Source organism: Montipora foliosa, chromosome 1 (genome assembly GCF_036669935.1).
Source record: "Montipora foliosa isolate CH-2021 chromosome 1, ASM3666993v2, whole genome shotgun sequence".
Taxonomy (NCBI): Eukaryota; Metazoa; Cnidaria; class Anthozoa; order Scleractinia; family Acroporidae; genus Montipora; species Montipora foliosa.
In genome coordinates, this window is record NC_090869.1 from 41,270,953 (window position 1) to 41,290,663 (window position 19,711).

Sequence of the window (19,711 nt, forward strand, 5' to 3'; positions counted from 1 at the left end):
TTTCTCATGAATTGTGGGATCAGATGCGATTTGAGGTCGATTGTGCAAAATCGCACCATCATATAATATCAGAAACCCTGTTATATACTTTTTCACAATTTTGAAGCAAAAGGAAAAGTTCAACAAATTTCCTGCACATTTCTTATGTTTTGTTCTCTTTATACAGAGGAAACAGTAAAGTACTTTTGAAACCCAAATCCACTCAAGAGGTGTCTGAAATTCTAGCCTACTGCAACTCACGGAGGTTGGTGTTTTTTCTTTGACTTGCTCTGTGCAACATTTTCAACTGTTTTTGTGGGCGGAGGTTTTTTAAATGGTGCTACTTTTGTGTGACTTATACACATAGGTCACATATGTATTGGCCTTGACCCTGCTTTATAATTAAAGGAAATATCTTGGTGTACATGTAAGTCTTGCAGGGTGCTGTGGACATACCGGGTATGCTCCTGTATGAAACACCAAAATATGAGTTTTACCAGTGAATATTTCTGTAATGTGTAACTTACCCAAATACATTGTATGGTTGATAGTGAGAAAAACATACGCTTCTTGAAACTTGATATATGTATGTTGTTGCAGCATCAAATATTAGGTTGAAATTATCGATTTTTTCGATCTTCGAAACGGAAGATGGACTACAGTTACTTCAACAATGACAGCAAACAGGGGGTCACAGGGCTCGAAATTAACGAAAAAATCCGGTCGCATTTTGCAACAAGATATGAAAATTAAGTCGCAATTTCGCAAATTTTAGTCGCGAAATCGCCGCGCTGCATTGAGTTGTCAGCAGTTTAGCAAAAAAATATGAGCCCGCAATACTTAAATGATCAAAGGAATGGAGCTGTGCACGTAACATCGCAGCTAAATTACTCTACAATTACGCTATCTTCAGAGAAAATTGACAGCGAGAAACAAAGAGGCAACTGCTAACCCTTTTGTTTTGAAAGAGCGAAGGTGACAACAAGTCACAAATTTGCGGCTTCTCCAGATATTTTAGTCGCAAAGGGAAAAATTTAGTCGCAAATGCGACTGTATTGGTCGCAATTTCGTGCCCTGGGTCAAATGCCGTTCAAATGATACGGTCCTTAGAGGAAGGGTCGAGAAGCTAGCTTTAAAAGAGAGAGGCCTGGAGATCACAGGACACTCTATTTCTCGCGAACAAGAATTGCTCAGTAGACTCTTGTCAGTAGCTAATGCCGTCAATCTGATGGTCAGTACCGGTGATTAAAAACCTCAGCCTCCCACGACCATGCAGAGTTAGAGTGATTGCAACACCGTACTAAGAGAGTAAAAATAGTTCTGTCTCTCCAAGTCAAGGGGAGTTGTTGCACAACACGCGCAGCCAACTAGATAATTTAGCAAGTAAAGAGCAACTCGAAGCCTTGTATGAATTCACTGGATGATGTCAAATTCAGCGTTGTGTATAAGCAGACGATCTGGAAAATAAAATTAATAGCTTAAAATCCTATCGAAAAAGTCATTGAGATAAGCATTGTCTGTGATCAATTGCAAATGGGGAAAGCTTCCTCTGCCTATCACGCACCCGAGTGTTAGAAAGATTTTCCAAAGATTGAAGAAATCAATCATTTCAACCTTTATATTTCAACATATTATATTGAGTTTCAAGAAGCCTGTTTTGCTCGCTATGAACCAAAATTTGTGTATTTTTCAACCCATTCAAAACACATAGACCATATTCATGAATGGCGGCTAAGTAATTAGTCTTTTGTCTTAATGCTAATCATCCTAACTAGCCTCGTAAACACGAGCAAAATTCAAAATAATTTTTATTCCTGAGTGAGGCTAGTTAGGATGATAAGCACAAAGACAAAAGAATAATTTCTTGACCACCATTTATGAATATGGTCTATTACAGCACATATTCAGTGGTACAACGCATATTTTATTTTTGAACACTTCTGTCACACTTGGTGTTCCATACGCATCTCTATGTTTTTAAATTTTAAATTATTTTCAAAGCATAGAAAAGGTTTATTTTTTTGAAATGTTAGTGTCTGTTTGATCTAAAATCAAAATTAATGAGATTGAGAAATCAGGGGTTCCCCATGTTCATTGAAAGTTATGATGGAGCAAAGTACATAATTTGATTGGAATAAGCAACTCTCTTCCAAAACAAAGCATGAAATCTAGTTTTAATCTGGATAAAGATTTTTCCCAAATGAATACATGTATGTGACCGGGAATGAGAAAATGTACTCTACACTTTCGTTTAACAGTAAAAAAAAAACACTTGGAAACGAAAACAAAACGGTTTAGTGCAGGCCTGTTTGCCTTCATGTTTAAGGTTAATCTGCCAAAAGATGTTATTGAACCTCTACAGTTTAAAGATCTCTAGATCCATCCCAGTTTTTTCCCTCCATTCATATATAATTTTCTTCACCATTCATAAATAATTGTATCTGTTTTTTTTCCTTGCTTGCGAGGTGGCCAAGAGCACACCATTGTCATTTTGTGTATTATACGTAGATGTATGAGTAGAGTAAGAATGTAAATAATCAGTAAATAATTATCATAAATAATTAATTAAAAAAAAATAAAAAATAAAATAAGAGTGCTCACAGTTTCAAGATTTCTGCTCAGGAAAATTCCACAAACATTTGTTCTGCATTTTGCAAAATTCCTGAAAAAAGAGGCTCTTCCTCTTAATTACTTGAATAATTTTTTTAAAATTTTTTCTTCAGTTTTCTCAGTTGTTGACTTCTAATAATTGTTGTTTTTCTTCAATATATGTTCATCAACTCACATTATTATATGGCTAGTGTTTCTGGCTGATATAATGCATGCTGTGATGGGCGAAGAGCAGCTAAGCACTAGGGCATTATTTTCCTGTAATGCCCATGGTCCAATTATGGATTATGCAAATAGGACTTTTCTTTTATTAGAGCCATTCTGTTAGCCATATAATAAACAACCTAATAACCTTGACCATTCGGTCATTACGGCAAAATCTCAAACCTCATTCTAGCGGTATTGACCTTGCTATCGCTTCGTCAATACGGCAAGACCTCAGTTTGAGATTTTGTTGTAACGACCTCACTCTCAGTTATTAAGTATTTATTAATTCATGAGAACTTTCTTTTTCATTTTTTTCGGTATTAGTATTATTCTTATTATTATTACTATTGTTATTAAAAAAAAACTTGCAGTTAAAAGTACAGATACAGAAACAAACAGAACAGGACAGAACAAGGCCAAAAGAACACCTGCTAATGGATACACACTTTAAAGGAGAAAACAAAGAGGAGAAAAAATAGAATATAAGGGGGAACAATATGGGATAAGGCATGTGATCATTGCAAATTAATCCTCTATTGCTTCAGCCTTAAATTTCGGTAAAATTTTATGAACAAATTCTTGAAGACAAACAGGTCTCCCATGGTACTTCATGAATAGATAGGTACATGTATCATTAGGAGTTGTCACAAGCTTCTCAGATTTTGAAACCCTAATAATACCACTTCACGGACTGTTGAGTTCAGTCTGCGGTTAAAAAATCCTGATCACATGATAACATATTTTGTGGCTCTGCGGCTTCGAAAATAACAATCTCGTGATGCCATTTTCTGTTACTCTCCCCAAAGAGAAAAGGGCGAAACTATGTTGACGGCAAGTAAAACCGGACGAAGCTATCACAGGTAACCCATTAAGAGCTTTGTCCCAGGAAATAAGAAGCAGGTGGAAACTTTTCTTCAGTTTTTTTTTCTTTTTTTCAGCCGCGAGAAGAACAAAGGAATAGCACCACATGGTCGGTATTTTCGAAACCACAGAGCCACAAAAATGTTATCACGTGATCAGTATCTTTTAACCGCAGACTGAAATCAACGGTCCATAAAGTGGGCTGAAAAAATAGATCGATAGTATCAAAGAGCATATCCTTATGACTTGGTACGAATCTACATCTTTATCTATCCAATTGTCTATAATTGAACCATTATCTAGGAACTTTCTTATAGAGGCCTGTAGAGTCATCCTTGCCATGATATTTATTTATAAGCATTCACTGTTTGACTTAATGCGAAATTTAAAAAGCACTTTTTTGGTGATAAGAATCCTATGGATTAATTTAAAGGGAAGTTCTCTCAGTCTAGGGTCATGGTACTGTAGTCTTAGCTACAATGATCACCAAAAATGATCACCTAGCCACATAATCTGCCAAAAATGTTCCAAAAATCTCCAAAGAGTTCTAAGAATCTCAAGATTTTACCTTAATATCAACGTTTGAGCTCCTCCCTAAAAGCCTTTAAGCATGCTTGCATAAAATTGACATTTCAATTAAGTTTGAGACAAATTCAAGTCAAACCCTTATTTAGCGGCCAGCCGCATTAAGTGTCCACTTTCCCTTTCCCCGAGGGTGGCAGCTAAGTTTGGTTTCAACTGTAGTTATTTTGTGTTCATTAGCATTTCTATTTGATTCATACTCTAGATTAGCAGTGGTCCCCCAAGGTGGAAATACTGGTCTAGTTGGTAAGTTATGTCAAAGATATTTCGTAGTTAGACAAAAAAAATTAATTAAACATCATAACTAAAGCAAAAATTTGGCCTTTATATATCTGTTAAGTTTGCCATGTCAGGCATCCATGGCAGAAACCTCTTTAGTGAATGGTAGTAAACAGGTTATGCCTCCATTCTTGGAGTAAGATTTTCACATACCCGGTAAGTATTGCTTGCCGTTAAACGGATTCATTTGCTACGTAGTAATCCAGAAGCAAGTGAAAGTTTCATTGTATCAGCAAAATAAGGCAGAAAAGTATTCACCTCTAAATTTCCGGTGACTCTCAGTCTATCTTGATCACAGAGTGATTTTGACCTTTGGGAACAGGCAATTACTATGTAGCAAATGAATCTGTTTAACAATTTCCAAACGAAATATGGGAATGGAGGTCTGCATTTGATTCGTAGATGGGAAAAATGTGCTTGCTTGCTATCGTAACCACTTGCGGTTCAGTCCTCGGTGCAAGGAAATGAATATTACTCAGTTTACGGCTAAAAACTACAGTGCATTCAGACAAAGCTCGGCAGATCGTCAAGTGAGCGGAACGTGCATTACTTCGTGAACGCATGTACCTCACTCACCATAGGAATTCCCAACTTTCAAAACAGTGTTGTCAACTTGAACAATCCATAAAAGAGCGTTGTCATGATAACGACGATGCCGCCATGTTTGAGTGGGTCAGTGCGATTGTGCGAAAGTCGCAGGAAACTTCCTTTGAGAGATCCAAAATGGCGCAGGTCAACAAAGTGGAAAAACTTTCTGAGTCTCTCAGCCTGAACAAGGATAAGATCGACCTGTCAGGTACGCAGCTAAAGAAATGGGTAAAAGTTCTATCAAAATACAAACCCAGTGATAGTGAAATGAAGGTTCTTGCCAAAGGTTTGAACTTTGCTGTGTCTCCAAATAAGATCCCATCAAGGAGATTGTCATTGCCACGGAAGCGGCTTGTCAGAACCAGAGGAAGCTGGTCTACTGAGGTACCAAGTTGTAGGAATCTTACAGAATTCTAAGCCCCCCTAAACCTAATAGGAGCAAGGATGAGATCAAGGCCCTGAATTTGCTCAAGAATAATAAGGACATTGTCATCCTCCCTGCTGACATAGGGGAAGGCTGTTGTGGTCATGGACAAGGTTGATTACATCACATAGTGTGAGAAACTACTGGCGGATAAAGACACGTATACACCTATACACGTAGGTCCTAACAACCCAGCCAAAACGCTGAAAGGGCGCCTACAGAGGAAACTGAGGTCCATGAAGAAGGAAGGACATCTCAACCCCCGGGTGTATGACAAGATGTACCCCACCTCAGACGCCACTCCCAAGATACATTTATAAAGGCCCTATCAAGATGCGCCCCATAGTCGCTGGCATTAATTCCATCACCTACAACCTAACCAGACACCTAGCAGATCTTTTCAAACCCTTGGTTGGAAAGGGTGACTAGCACATCAACAATTCCAGAGACCTGGTCAACATGATTGAAGAAATCACCCTTGAAGATGGGGAGGTGCTCACCTTGTTCGATGTCACGGCCCTCTTCACTGTTGTCCCCGGGAAGGAAGTAGTGTCCATGGCCTCAGACAGAGCTAAGAAAGACAGCACATGATTGGAACGCACACTCGTGACCCTGGAAGAGTTTGTCAATTTACTTCAGATGGTTGTTGACACTACCTATTTCCAGTACAATGGAGTTATCTATGAGCAAACATTTGGTATGGCCATGGGTTCCCTGCTGTCACCGGTACTAGGTAACCTCTTCATGGAGGAGTTCGAATGCAAGGCTCTTGATACCGCCCCTCACCCACCAAAGTTCTAGGGAAGATATGTAGATGACACGGGGGTTGTCAACAAACAACAATATGAAGACAAACTGTCTGCATCCCAGCATCAAATTCACCACAGTGCGTGAAAAAGACAGCTGCCTACCGATGTTGGACGACATGGTGATCAGAAACGATGACAACACCATCAACACTGATGTTCACAGAAACGAGGCGCACACTGACCACTACCTGCAGTGGTCATCTAACCATCTGCTGCAGCAAAAACTAGGCATAGTTTGTACCTTGATGAACCGTGCTGAAACCGTCATTGAAGACCCATCCCTGCTCAACACCAAAAAGCAGAAGATCCGAGATGCACTTTGGGTTTGTGGCTACCCTAAGTGGGCTCTAAAAGAATGCAACACCAATGAGAAGCCTCACAAGACCTCTCCTTCCAGGACTAGGGACCAGGATAAACCGTCACGAGGTTATGTTGTACTGCCATATGTTTGAGTAGCTCAAACGGACCTTTGCCAAACAATGTTAGTCTGTACTCCAAACCTGGCTATACCCTTCGTAATGCCCTGGTGAAACCTAAGGACCCCCTAGATAACATGGAAAAGTGCGGTGTAATGTATAAAGTCTGGTGTGAGGAATGTGGGGAGGTGTATGTCGGAGGGAGTGAAAGATCACTGGGGGAGAGGACTTTAGAACATCAAAAGTCCCTGGACCGGGGGGACTGTAAATCTGCCCTCAGTCAACACCAAATGCAAACAGGACACGCGGTCACGAAAAGACTGACTATGGATAATATGCCAATTCTGGACCAAGAACCCAGGAATACGCACCGAAAGATCACAGAGGCTTTCCACATCAAGCTCAACCAAGCCGGCCTGAACCGCAACGAGGGATGGGATAACCGTGACGTCTACCTGCCACTCCTCAGGAGGGTGGTGAGGGGGGGACACCAGAATTGAGGCAGCCTCGTTCTGACCTTGACCTTGTTCCCAGAGGTCATGGTCACTCTTTTCCCAAAGGTCAAGGTCACTATGTGATCAAGATGGACTGAGAGTCGTCGAAAATTTAGAAGTGAATACTTCTCTGCCTTATTTTGCTACTGATACAATGAAACTTTCACTTGCTTCAGGATTGCATGCATCATTATTTGCTCTTTCCTCCTTGTTTCTTTCTTTGTGGCTCATGTGTTATGTCCCTTGAGTCTGCTGCAAGGCTCTGTTCTGGAATCCAGTGTTGCTCCTGCCAATGCTTCCTTTTACTCTCTTGTGAACTGTTCTACTCATTTCAAATTGCTGCATGCTATTCACAATTCTTGCTAAGGTTACTGCTAACCTTTTTGGTCTTGAATTTTGCAAAATTTTAAAAAGCTACCATAAGACAGCGCATTATATTTGTTTTCTCCTAAAAGAGATTATTTGAAGATGTTTTATTCTTGCGGAGTTATTGCAAATTTTCTGTTTTGCATGTCTAAAATGTTGACCCCAAGGTGTTGTGAGATTTTATTTTATTTTATTTATTTATTTTTTTAACATATTAACCATTGTTTGCCCCAAAAGCACCTAGGCTTATCAAGGGGGCTCCCAATAATACAGTAATCAGGCTTACACACAAAACACACAGACACACACAACACAAAATTACAACAAAGAAATTTACATATATAACTAAAGATGTATTAATTTAACAAACAGACAGTGGACAACGAAAAACAATTTGTACTGATTAAAAGGTACATGACGAGAAATATATTAATTGAACAGTCAAACAGTGGCCATCAAAAAGCGATTAGTACCAATCCTAACTCTGCTTTTCCCATTATCAATCAGGTCAGTCTGTAATCAGGTATAAATAATCTATCTATAATCTAATGATGCAGTGCTAAATGCCTTTTCCCGCAAATTAAAAAACCCTCTTCAGGAGGCCTTACATTGATTTTCATTGGTCAGCGGTATCACACCCGCATTTAAAGGTGTGAAAACATGTAAAATATTTTCTTCCCAAAAACTCACAGGTGTTAACTGTCCAGGAATAGCTCCTTTTCAAATGAATCTATAGGCTTTGTAGATTTGTCAGATTTTTATGAAATTTGGCCAAAATGATTGTTGGATATTGGTGCACAAAATTGTGTCGGATATTTTTACTTTGAGACGTCTCTGCATGTCGTGAAGCAGAAAATTTTCTATTGTTCAACTTCAAAGGTTATTTTCTTGGAAACCAATAGGAAGATCCTAAAAACCTGACACCCTTTGGTAGTCTACAAAGTGCTGATCGATATATAGTACAGTTTGTTTGGTTGTGCGTAATAATGAATAATAATAATAATAATTTCATTAATTTCTATAGCGCGTTACCATGACGCAATGATCTAATGCGCTTTACAACACTTTTCGGGGGACTTTGCCAGACTGCTTAATGGTGCAGTTCACAATCTTAAATTAAATAGCCAGTAGAGTTCATAGTTGCCCCCAGAACAGAATGAGTGAAATGCTGGTTTTTCAGGAGAGGGGAACCCGGAGTACCCAGAGAAAACCTCTCAGTGCAGAGTAGAGAACCAACAAACTCAACCCACATATGACGCCGGATCCGGGAATCGAACCCGGGCCACATTGGTGGGAGGCAAGTGCTCTCACCACTGCGCCATCCCTGCACCCCAAGAAATCGTTTACTCTCAACTGGGACTCGAACCTGCAACCTCTGGATTACCATACACTCTGTTTACCACTGAGCTAGCCCAGCTAGCCCTGAGCTAGCTAGCCCAAAGTGTATGCCTTGTCCCTGTCCAGGAAAAGAAGACCTCAAATTGTTATTCTTGCCTTAAGCCACGGCTACACAAGCAATTTTTTGCTCGCGTTGGTGATGCAATTTTTTTCAAATTTTGTTGCGTTGCAAATTGAAGGCCACGGGAATCGCATACTTCAAGAGACCTGGGTGGTATAAACAAACACTGCCTTTTGGACGAGGACATGATATTATCGGCTATTTCTATTCTTGTCTTTGACGAAAAAAAGGAAGCAAAGAAAGAGGAAAAGAAAAGATCATTGTGGGTCCGTCCATGGCTGGCAAGGAGGAAAGAACGCGAATTTTACCATCAACTTTTAAGTGAAATTTCAGATACTGCGGCGTGTCACGAGCTATTGCATGTGACAAAGACGCAGTTTCATGTCCTGGCAGACACTTTGACCCCAGGGTTAGCGAAAAGAGACATGGTAATGCATGAAAGCATTAAACCTGGAGAAATGCGTGCTCTTGCTCTAAGATTCTTGGCCACTAGTGAGTCGTTCCGTTCCCTGCATTTCCAGTTTAGGCTTGGGAGAGAGATGATCTCACAGGCAATTTCCGAGGTCTGCATAGCAATCTACAAGGAAATAGGCCCAATTTATGTGAAAACGCCAAATTCAAGAAGAGAGTGGGAGGAAATTTGAAGAAAGGTGGAACTTGCCTAACATCCTTGGTGCTATAGATGTGGAAAGGATTATACTGGAGCAGCCCATTAATTCTGGTTCAAGGTATCATGACTACAAAGGGAACGATAGCATAATGTTAATGACTGCATCTTGTTGGACCTGAGTATGAGTTCTTAAATGTTGATGTGGGGGTAAATGGCAGGATGTCAGATGGTGGCAACTGGTTGCGCAACAGTTTTTGAAAGGCACTGGAGATCGAAAACAATCCATTAAGAATTTGCCCTCCAAAACCATTACCAGGCAACAGCAAGAGCATCCCTCATGTCTTTGTGGGGGATGATGCATTTCGGTTGACCGCCTACCTGACGAAGCCCTATCCCCAAATAGGATTAACAGAACAGAAGCGTGTTTTTAATTATAGACTTTCCTGGTGTCGAAGGATCTCTGAAAATGGGTTTGGTATCCTCTCTGGAGAGTGTTCAGAAAGCCTCTTCTCCTGCAGCCTCTGCAGGCAACTTCCATCACCCTGCAATAACACTTCGCAACTTGTTGCGTTCTGAAACAGAGGCTAGCCAGATTCAGCATCCACAGGATCTCACAGAAGATAATGGATGTCACACTGGGGACAACTCATGGTTGGAAGCCAAGGAAATCAGGAGGGAATTCACAGAGTATGTCATGATGGAAGGCGTAGTACCTTGGCAGTGGCGGAGTCCTCAACTTCGTGATGATCCTTTTCACCCAAAATGCAGAGACCTTAAGCCATATAATGGCGCTTGAATGGTGACGGTTTGGGGTCCAAGCATTTCTGTTGAGGGATACAGCTAGACTAAAGAGTGTGCACATTTTGTAATATTGCTGTTTTTGACTTTCCACTGCACATTCGTAAATTGTTCTTGGTAATCTATGCAGAGTGTACAAAAAAATGTGTGCAGGGAATTAAAAAATGCAATTATGCACTCTCTATGCTTGGACTCTGTATTACCTCCATCATTCAAAGTTTGTGTAGGTTTCAAATATTAGAGCACTTATTTGACATTACATCCCCGTACACAAATACTGTATGTTCCATGTTTGCCCCATTTTCAAAATGGCAGATTTTATAGTGAAAAGGTTTGTTGTAACCTGTTGATACTGGAAAGTTAAATTTATCAGTGAATGACACTGGCATCCGTTTACATGTATTACTAATGATAACACTTATCAAGGGATGTCTATAATTGAAGGGCTCAGAGAGCATAACTATCTTATGTCGAATTTTAGGCTGTCTCAGACTTGTCTGAATTGTTGCATGTGATCTGCAATTCCATCAAAAAATATTGTGTAGTAATTTTTTTTTTTACGATTTTTGCATTTCATTTTTGGGAAATAATGCGTGTAAGGAAAAACTCAGCTTTCATATGTTATTTCTCGAAAAAAAACAGAAATAAGCAAAAAACAATACTGGACAATGTTTTTGATCGAATTGCAGGTCACATGCAAAAATTCAGACAAATTCAAGAGAAATTGAAAAACGGCCTAAAATTCAACATGTGGCGGTTATGCTCTTAACTCTTCAATTTCTTGTGTTCTTCCAGAAAATGCCTAAACCTCTCCAAACAATAAGCCAGCCTCAATTCTGAAATACTCATATGCGCATAAAGGATAAACACAAGCATATACTTTTCTGGTTTTGTTATGAAAATGATATGCACATATTTGTATTCATCAAGTATCTGTTCTATACTTTTTAATATATGCTTTTTTTTTATGATGACATGCGCTGGTTTTCTTTAGAACTCTGAATTGGCTTATTTAGATTCTCAATAGCCCTGCAATTTCTATATATTAAAATTCAATTTAAAGCAATAAACGTGGCCACCAGGTTGTGGAAATTAAAAAAAAAAAGGTTTCATATGAGTTTTTTCCCAGGAGCCTGAAGGTGAAAGAGTGAATCTAAATTTTTCTAAAATAACCTATTTGCTATTAAGAGGAATTTCAATGTTCATTCTTAAATTGTTAAGTGCACATGTAGTATACCAAGTTATCCTGTCCTGGAAATGGCTAGATACCTTTAACACTGAAAAAGACAAATGTTTAGTTACTTACAATATGTATATGCTGAATTTGTTCAGTATTATGGCAGGCCAAACTATCTTAATCTGAAACAGCTTTGTGTAACAACCCTTTTTTTAAAATATCTTAAAGAAAATGGCAATTTTGTTTAATATTATAAGCCAAGCTATCCTGTGATTAAATTGACAGAAAGGTCTTACAGAAAGTGGCAGTTTGTTTCAGTATTGTATGCCAAGCCATATCCTCTGGTGAATGGGAGTGGCTTCGGTGTGTAAATAAAACACAAAGAAAATGTATAAATTGAAAGTTTACCTCGACTCAACTTTTTATGTTCATGCAAGTAGTTCGTATGTTCTGACATTTAATCTTGCACATAAAGCCATTTAAGCAAACAACAGGGAAGAAAAGCTACTAGTTCCAATCAATTTCTGTAGGATCAGTGGTGGCCAATGGTCGTGACATACAGTCTTGGCTTGTTCTTGGCGTTGTTTGATCAAGCATCCGCTGCCCATGAGGTACGTTCGGAGAGATGAGCGTAGGTAGTGGAGAGGAAAAAGGGACTGCATGCTACAACAGATAAAGGGATTGGAAGGCAGGCCTGGGTTGAACTTGCTGTATTGGGAGCTGGCTTAAAGCAATACCTTGCTGGAAGCTAGCTTGGAATCCAGCTTCATAGCCACTTCTCCAACTCATTCCTCCACTGGTTGTTGCTTTGTCGTCGCTGAGCCTGGATGAAAGGGCCTCCAGCACTTTTATTTTTGCATTTTCCATTGAATTTTCTCTTTCTTCTTCCCTCTTCCATTTGAAGGAGTTCACAGGTGCAACATGGTCAAACGTGTTGGAAATGCCCTCATCTGGTTCTATTTTGTCTTTAATAAATTCGAGGGAGGGAAAAAAGGCCAGTCTGACTGGTAGACGTCTTCTTTTCCTGCACCAGATTTGAGTGAGCTCTCCTGCTTCACTGACTCGTGTTGAAAGTGGGTTGATAACTTGTACCACGTTTCTGCAAGGTCTGTAACGGTATACTTGTCATCAAACTCTTTCGACAACCTTTTCATTGATGCTCTGGTCACGGTCACGGTCACGGTATTCCTTTCGGTTTGCGTCCCATAACTGTGGTGTATTTTTGTAAAACTTTATAAGGGTTGCCTTCTCCTAATTCGTCATCTCCTTCTCACCTTTTGTCTTCTCCTTTTCTAAATCTTCCTCTATATCCTTTTTCATGAACAACATGGCATTATAAAATTTCCATTCCTTTGAAGGCGTTTTTTTGGTTCTGTCACCGTCATTCAACGAGTTTTGGTCCACTTCCTTCTTTACGATCCTTCTCATGCATGTGCGAAGATTGTGTATTTTTCTTTCGATCGTGGGCACTGAATACAGATTATCTAGACGTGAAAAATGAAGACAGTCAAGAGTTGCAGAATTGCATAACTGACAAGACATTACTCTCGTGAAAACGCGAGAAAATTACCTAAATGGACGTGTAGCTGCTCCTTCAACTGTAGCCTGACATTTTTGCTTGATGACTTCAGCAAGCAGGGCTTGAAATTGACTCTTTTGCTCAGGTGCCAGCTGGCGACTAGTGAGGAAAATTTGGTCGCCAGATCATAAATTTTGGTCGCCAACTTTGCATGCAAAGTCATAATTATTAAAAAGCACAAAAAAAAAAAACCCAGCAGGAGAAAGATCTCTAAAGCCATTGCTGTTTTTGGCTTTGTCTTTAGTTTGGTGATGGTGTTTCCATAGCAAGGCAAACATGGGTCCTCTATCCTTGCTCTTCACCCTTCAAACTCCGTAGTTCTTTATTCTCCTACAGCTTGCGTGGCAAGCAACTTACCTTTATTGCGAGTAAATGCAATACTACAGTTGCTCGGCCTAGGCCCCACACAATCACAATGCTTTCTGAACGATTTCATCATATAAAGATTCAAATACAAAAGTTGTCTACTGTTTATCCTGGGTTATTAGACAAAACTTGATTCTGCAGCTGGTGACCAGTTCTTAAATCTAGTTGCCAGCACTCAATTTTTGGTCGCATTGGCGACCAGTGAGTCACAATTTCAAGCCCTGGCAAGTCAGGGTTTTGTTCTAGGAATTTAATTAACTTAATGGTTTCTTCCTCATTAAATCTTCTATCTTCGTCCGCCTTGTTGTTTTTGCTCAAACCAGAACCCCGTTTTAGTCCCTTAATTTCATTGGCTAAATACTCTTTAGTCGCGTTGCAAGCGCGGGGAAAAAATAGCAGGTTGGCTACACTGCCAACTATCTCAGGGCTTTTGTCGCGATAGTTTCAACTCTGGCGACTTTTTCTTGTGATTTTTTCAGCTAGGGGTTTAGGAGGAGCTATTGGTTTTTCTTTCATTTATGGCAAGAAAGGCCTCTGCTAAGTGGGTTACTGTAGACAACGTTCACTGAATGTCTCTGCTTCAAGTAGAGGTAGCAGTTCTCTAGCTTGATGTTGAGTGAAAAGGTAGGCTGACCTATTTGGTGCATTCGAGTCATCTATATGGTTGGTAGAACAGGAGCTTTCAGTAGAACATATACTACTTCAGTTGACTTTAGGCTATGTGCAGTTGGGTGCATTGGTGTAAGTGCAGATGGATAGTTGCAAACAGGAATTATAATTTATCTTTATTTGGCTTGGAATTTGTTTGGTCCTCATTGGATGGAGGGTTTGATGACTGGCCCTACTCCTTGTCCTTTATTAAATGATCCTCAAATACAAGTGGGATTGAAGTTCAATAGTGGCGCTCTGTTGTTGCAACTGTATTTCTGGAGTGTCTGGCGGAAACAACATTTTAGTAGTAGGCAATCTTGTGTTGGACAGCAAGCATTGCAAACTGTCATAAGCTCTAGCCTTTTCAAATGTACTTTAGAATTCTTTTGAACCTATAATTTTCTGACAATACATTTATTAGTTTCTTTGTTCTTTGAGGTTTCAAATCTACCTATACCTACACCGTTTTGCACCATCTGTGAATCCCATGTGGTTTGGTGTACAGAAGGTTTTAACAATTTATTCAAAGGTCAATTGATATTACAGTGCAACGCGCCTTACCGTGGCCACCCAACAAACTCTCACATTTGCCAACTATGTGTAAATACGTCAACTCAACAACCCGTGCAAAGGTGTTCAACTTAGAACCGTATGAACTTTGCAAGGAGGCGTGACTGTCAATCAAATTCACACACCCTTATTGGCAAATAATTTTAAAAAACTTTGTTAGGTGGCTATGGTAAGGCGCATCACACTGTAAGTACTTCAGTATTACAAAAGTTATATTTTCTCAACATAGTGTAATGTCTTTGGTGTAACCTCAGTTTAATGCTTGGACCTGCATCAAATACAACCAACAATTTGAAATGCAATGAAGACCTGACAGCAGCAGGGTCCTGCATTGAAATAATAAAATAATTAATGGCGAACACTTTGTCTTTTCAATTTTTTTTTTAATGGGATGCAACCTTTTCTTTTATTTCAGGGGGAAGTGTACCAGTTTTTGATGAAATTATCTTATCCATGTCATTGATGAACCAAGTTATAAGCTTTGATGAGGTTTCAGGTGATTAGGAGTTTATCAGCCTTTTTGTATGTCACACAAGCTCACTTATGCACCATGCTTTTATGACATTTAAAAGACTGATATAAAAATGCGTTTTCAGGAGGAGATTGCTCCATCCTCTCACACCTGGTGTATGGAACCATCTTCCTAGAATATGATTGCGAACATAATGATGAGATAATCGCATTTTTTTATCGTAGCAGCTCTTATTTAATGCTTACTGACAGCAGCTACGTAACTTTAACTCTTTTAGGTATCCTTGTCTGTGAAGCTGGTTGTATTTTAGAATCACTTGATAAACTGCTGGAGGAAAAAGGTTTTATAATGCCACTGGACCTAGGGGCAAAAGGAAGGTACATGTACATGTGCTGTGTTCTTAGTGAAACTGTGAGATATTAATTGTTAACTGTCCATTTCTATTCATGTTCCAAAAACCTTATTACCACATTTAAGAAGCTTTGGATATTTGCCCAATTTGATGAGGCATTAAGAATTAATAGTAGCAGTAATTATGAGTTCCCTGCAATTTTTGGCTTTATATTTAGTGCTCACTTTCCTATAAGGAAATGCTTGCTGGCATCATTGTTTACGTTTTGTTTCATTGACGTACACCTGTACGAGTTTTCCTACAGAAGGCATCATACTATTTACAAATTGACTTTAAAAGGTAAAAAAATTACCTGTTTTAAGCTTAGTTAAAACTCCAGCTTTAAGGCTTTTTGCTCTGGTGACGAGCCTGACTTATTAGCCATACAAAACCGGTAAATTCGTGGGTGACAGTCTCTGATGATCCCATACAGTCTGCAAAATTTCGAATTTTTCTCAGAGGTTACAATGTATCAGGTATAATGGGTTCAAAATTTCAGCGATAGCTTGTTATGCAATGCGCTTTCAATCATTAAGTTCTTTATTCTTGGCTGACGGATTAGAAACCTTTAACCTTGTGCTAATGAGGAAAAAATGTAAACAGAGATTCCCCTAGAGCAACTTTTTCCTGTACATAGAATGGTTGCTTTTAACCTCTTCTTAAAAGAAGAGGTTAAATGTTTCTGGAACTATTGTGGTATGTCGTTATCATAGATTGAAGAGTGTTAATCCCTAACTACATGTACAAGTTGAAGTGAATATTGGTGAATATTTACAGAGACATAATCGAGGTAAATACTCCCCAATATTCACTGAACCTGAGGCGAATAATTATTGTTTAGTATAATTTTCAGTGGTGAATATCAAGAAAGTGCAAAACAAAGTGCTAAAACACAATAACAAGGTACTAAAAGTGCTTTCTTACCTAAGCAGCCGTGCCTCCAAAATGTTATATTCATCAGTGAATATAACATCGAATTCTCATATATTCACCACTGAAAATTATACTTAATAGATTTAGCCAAGCCTAAAAGCTGAGCTCCCTTTTGTAGACCCAGAAAGCAATTAAGTGTGTATGTAAATAACTATGCTTCTGCATAAAGTACAAAATTAATCGTCACAAGTGTATACAGTTTACAGTGATCAAACACCACTGAGCTGACAGCAGTGAACAAACTAGCCTTGCAAACAGTAACTAACAACTATTTTAATCAACAACTAAAACTGAACATACACAGTAGTCTCTTTGACAACATTTTCCATTTGACTGAATCTTTAAACACCCTCTCCCTTCAGTTTAGAACAACAGCAAAAATTACTAATTAAAAAGTCAAGCTAAAACGAGCTAATTCACTTACTCAACTCCAAATTTCACAGTCAAAAAAGTAGCTTACGACTGGACATCCATTTCACACAAAAGCTATTAATTTAGTGTGGACAGTTGCTGTTGAAGATGTTGCTGATAATCGCAGGTTTGAGCAGTTTGAGCTTATCAAACTGCTTTTCTAAGTCTTATCTGGCCAAAAAAAACCTAAACTGTTGCAACTCATGTACAAGTGCATTCTTTACAGATAAATGGCCTGCAATCCAATATAAATTTATACGAGATTGAGAGTTGGGTTATAACATGTCTGACAAAAGAGACAATGATGACAAAAAAATGCCCCAATGATGTCTGCTGTAAGCTTGAATGGAAACGTGGTGTGTGTGATTCTTGAAATATGCCAGAACCTTTGTCAACATGTTGTCAGGCCTTCCTTGTCTCTTTTAGCTGACCGTTGTAAATAAGTGTTTTGTCTCTCACTCTATTTCTCTCAGCTTTTAACAGTGTTCTTCATTGAAAATTTCTCTTCTTCTCCTTCCTCTGCTTCTCTCGAGGCTTTCTTTGCTTAAATTTCTCAAATTTCTTTGCCTCTTCCCTGGTGCTCTTTCCTGCTCTTTTATCCCATAATCTAGTCTATGAGCCATGGGCTGAAAATCGGGCTTATGAGTACCAACATGGGGGCAAACTCTAAAAGGGATAACATATAGACTTTATTTTTTTTGTATGATAGACGTTGCGGAGATGTAGCTTTCCACAAAACTTGATACATTTTCGCGGAGTACCTCTCAACACTTATGCATCAGTGCAATGTCAAAATTTTACATATACGTTTCATTTTAAACTGCAAACTGGCCTGTTTTTAGTCTTTGCCTTTATAACTTAAACAATGAAAATCTGTTTTACAAAATTTACAGGCAAGAGTGAAAATCTAAAATTAAAGTAATACTATGATCAAAAAATCACTTCCTTTTTTCTTCAGATTTTGAAGGTGGGCAAATTTTGGATTTCATGGTCCGCCATTACTCACGTTAAAAACTGACTGACTGGACCTCAGAGGGTTGGATCTAGGGAAAAGTGACATCAATCACTCAAAAGCTTAAAAATTTCAGCGTGTAAACGCAGTTTATAATGTATGCAAAACAATTTTAAAAATCTGAAAGGCCGAAACTCCAGTGCTGCATATTAATTCAGTCGCGTTTAAATGCATTGCATTCTTAACCTTATAGTGAGCCTTTGACATCATTGTCTCCTCGATCCAGTGCCCTGAAGATTTTAAAGTTTGTAATAGCAGACCATTAAAGAGGAAACGTTTAAAATTAAGGCTTAAATCTTGGGTCACTTAGTGTTAAGTTATCGTAGTTTTGAAATTCAAAGAAAAGAAGGATTAGATTTTTTGATCATAGAACCACTTTAAGCTCTGCCATTTTTGATGATGTCAGATACTCCTTGACATTTACATCAAGGAAACAATTGTGTCCTGTAAATAAAATTACAGGACACGTATCAGTCTCAAACAAATTTATACAACATCCACAAATTCTTCAGCTGCTCTACCATTTCTGAAGGTAACACATGTTGGTAGATTTAAGTCCATTCACCATACATGGGCAATCTGGAATTTTGCATGATCTTGTACAGTTGCACGACAATAACTGCACGCTGCTTGAGGAGCTGGATCCCCATGCAATCAATGGCTAAATGCATTTAGTCTTCAGAATCTGGACATCACCCATGTTCAGCTGGGGTCACAACGTCTGGGTAGCACACGAGACTGAGTTTCCAATTTTTTATTTGGTAATTTGCCTGCATACAATGCTTCTTCAGGCCAAGTAATAAGTGCAACAGTTCCCTTCAACTTGTCACACACTGGCCTTTTCAGACCGCTCGGCAACAAATTTTAGCGCCGATAGTTTGCGTGAAGCATTTTCATTGAGCTTGCTATTCCTGTGGTTCAAATTTGATGTTTCCCATAGGCAGGGATAGGCCTCTAGAGCTTTGTAACTGAAGACTGAGTTTATTATCGTCTGACAATTTTTCACCTTTGTTTGCACACCGTATTCCAATATCTCTGTCAGCCATGTTTTTTTTTTTTTTCAATTTTCTGCTATGTCGCACTTGTCAGGGACAACCAATCACAAATCCCATTGCATCAATTTGTAAAATTTGTAGAGCTTCCTTCTACTCTCTGAACATGTTGACACAACTTGCAACACAGAATTATTGCGTGAAAAGTTGGCCTCGGAGGTGGAAATACGAGCAATAAAGTTTTTCAACTTACAAAGCAACAGTGCTGCGCGAAAAGTTGAAGGAAATCGTTGCCCATATTTCTTGCTTGGCCTTTAAGACAATCAGCACAAGATGGTAACTGACGAGATTCCAGATCGCAAAAGAGTCGGTTTCTCAGCTCACTGGTGTTATCTTGACACGTGAAGGTTCATAGCTTTTGAAACAACTGAGTTTGAACTTGCCATTCTTCTCCGAGCTCTTGAAAAGTGGCACAGGACTCCTTGGTTTGCATTACCATTTCTAATGGATCAATTTTGCCTCTTCCAGCTATGGTGCTGTGTGCCGTCCAGTAAATGCACGTAGTCCGGGGAGATCTCGATACAACGACAGATTTCTTCACAGGCGACCAAGTGTATCAGCAATACAAACGATGTCCACAAATCTTGTTTGTGTTGTTGATCCACATTAATTAAC

General features: G+C 39.0%; 1 protein-coding gene across 1 annotated transcript in view; it reads left to right on the forward strand.

Annotated features, from left to right (window-relative positions):
• Window positions 1-19,711, forward strand: part of LOC137998761 (D-2-hydroxyglutarate dehydrogenase, mitochondrial-like) — a 72,383-nt gene that overhangs the window by 18,114 nt on the left and 34,558 nt on the right. Inside the window, exons 3-6 of the mRNA XM_068844639.1 lie at window positions 167-244; window positions 4,445-4,485; window positions 15,241-15,321; window positions 15,575-15,674. Coding sequence (XP_068700740.1) covers window positions 167-244; window positions 4,445-4,485; window positions 15,241-15,321; window positions 15,575-15,674 — 300 coding nt within the window. The remainder of the gene's footprint in view (window positions 1-166; window positions 245-4,444; window positions 4,486-15,240; window positions 15,322-15,574; window positions 15,675-19,711) is intronic.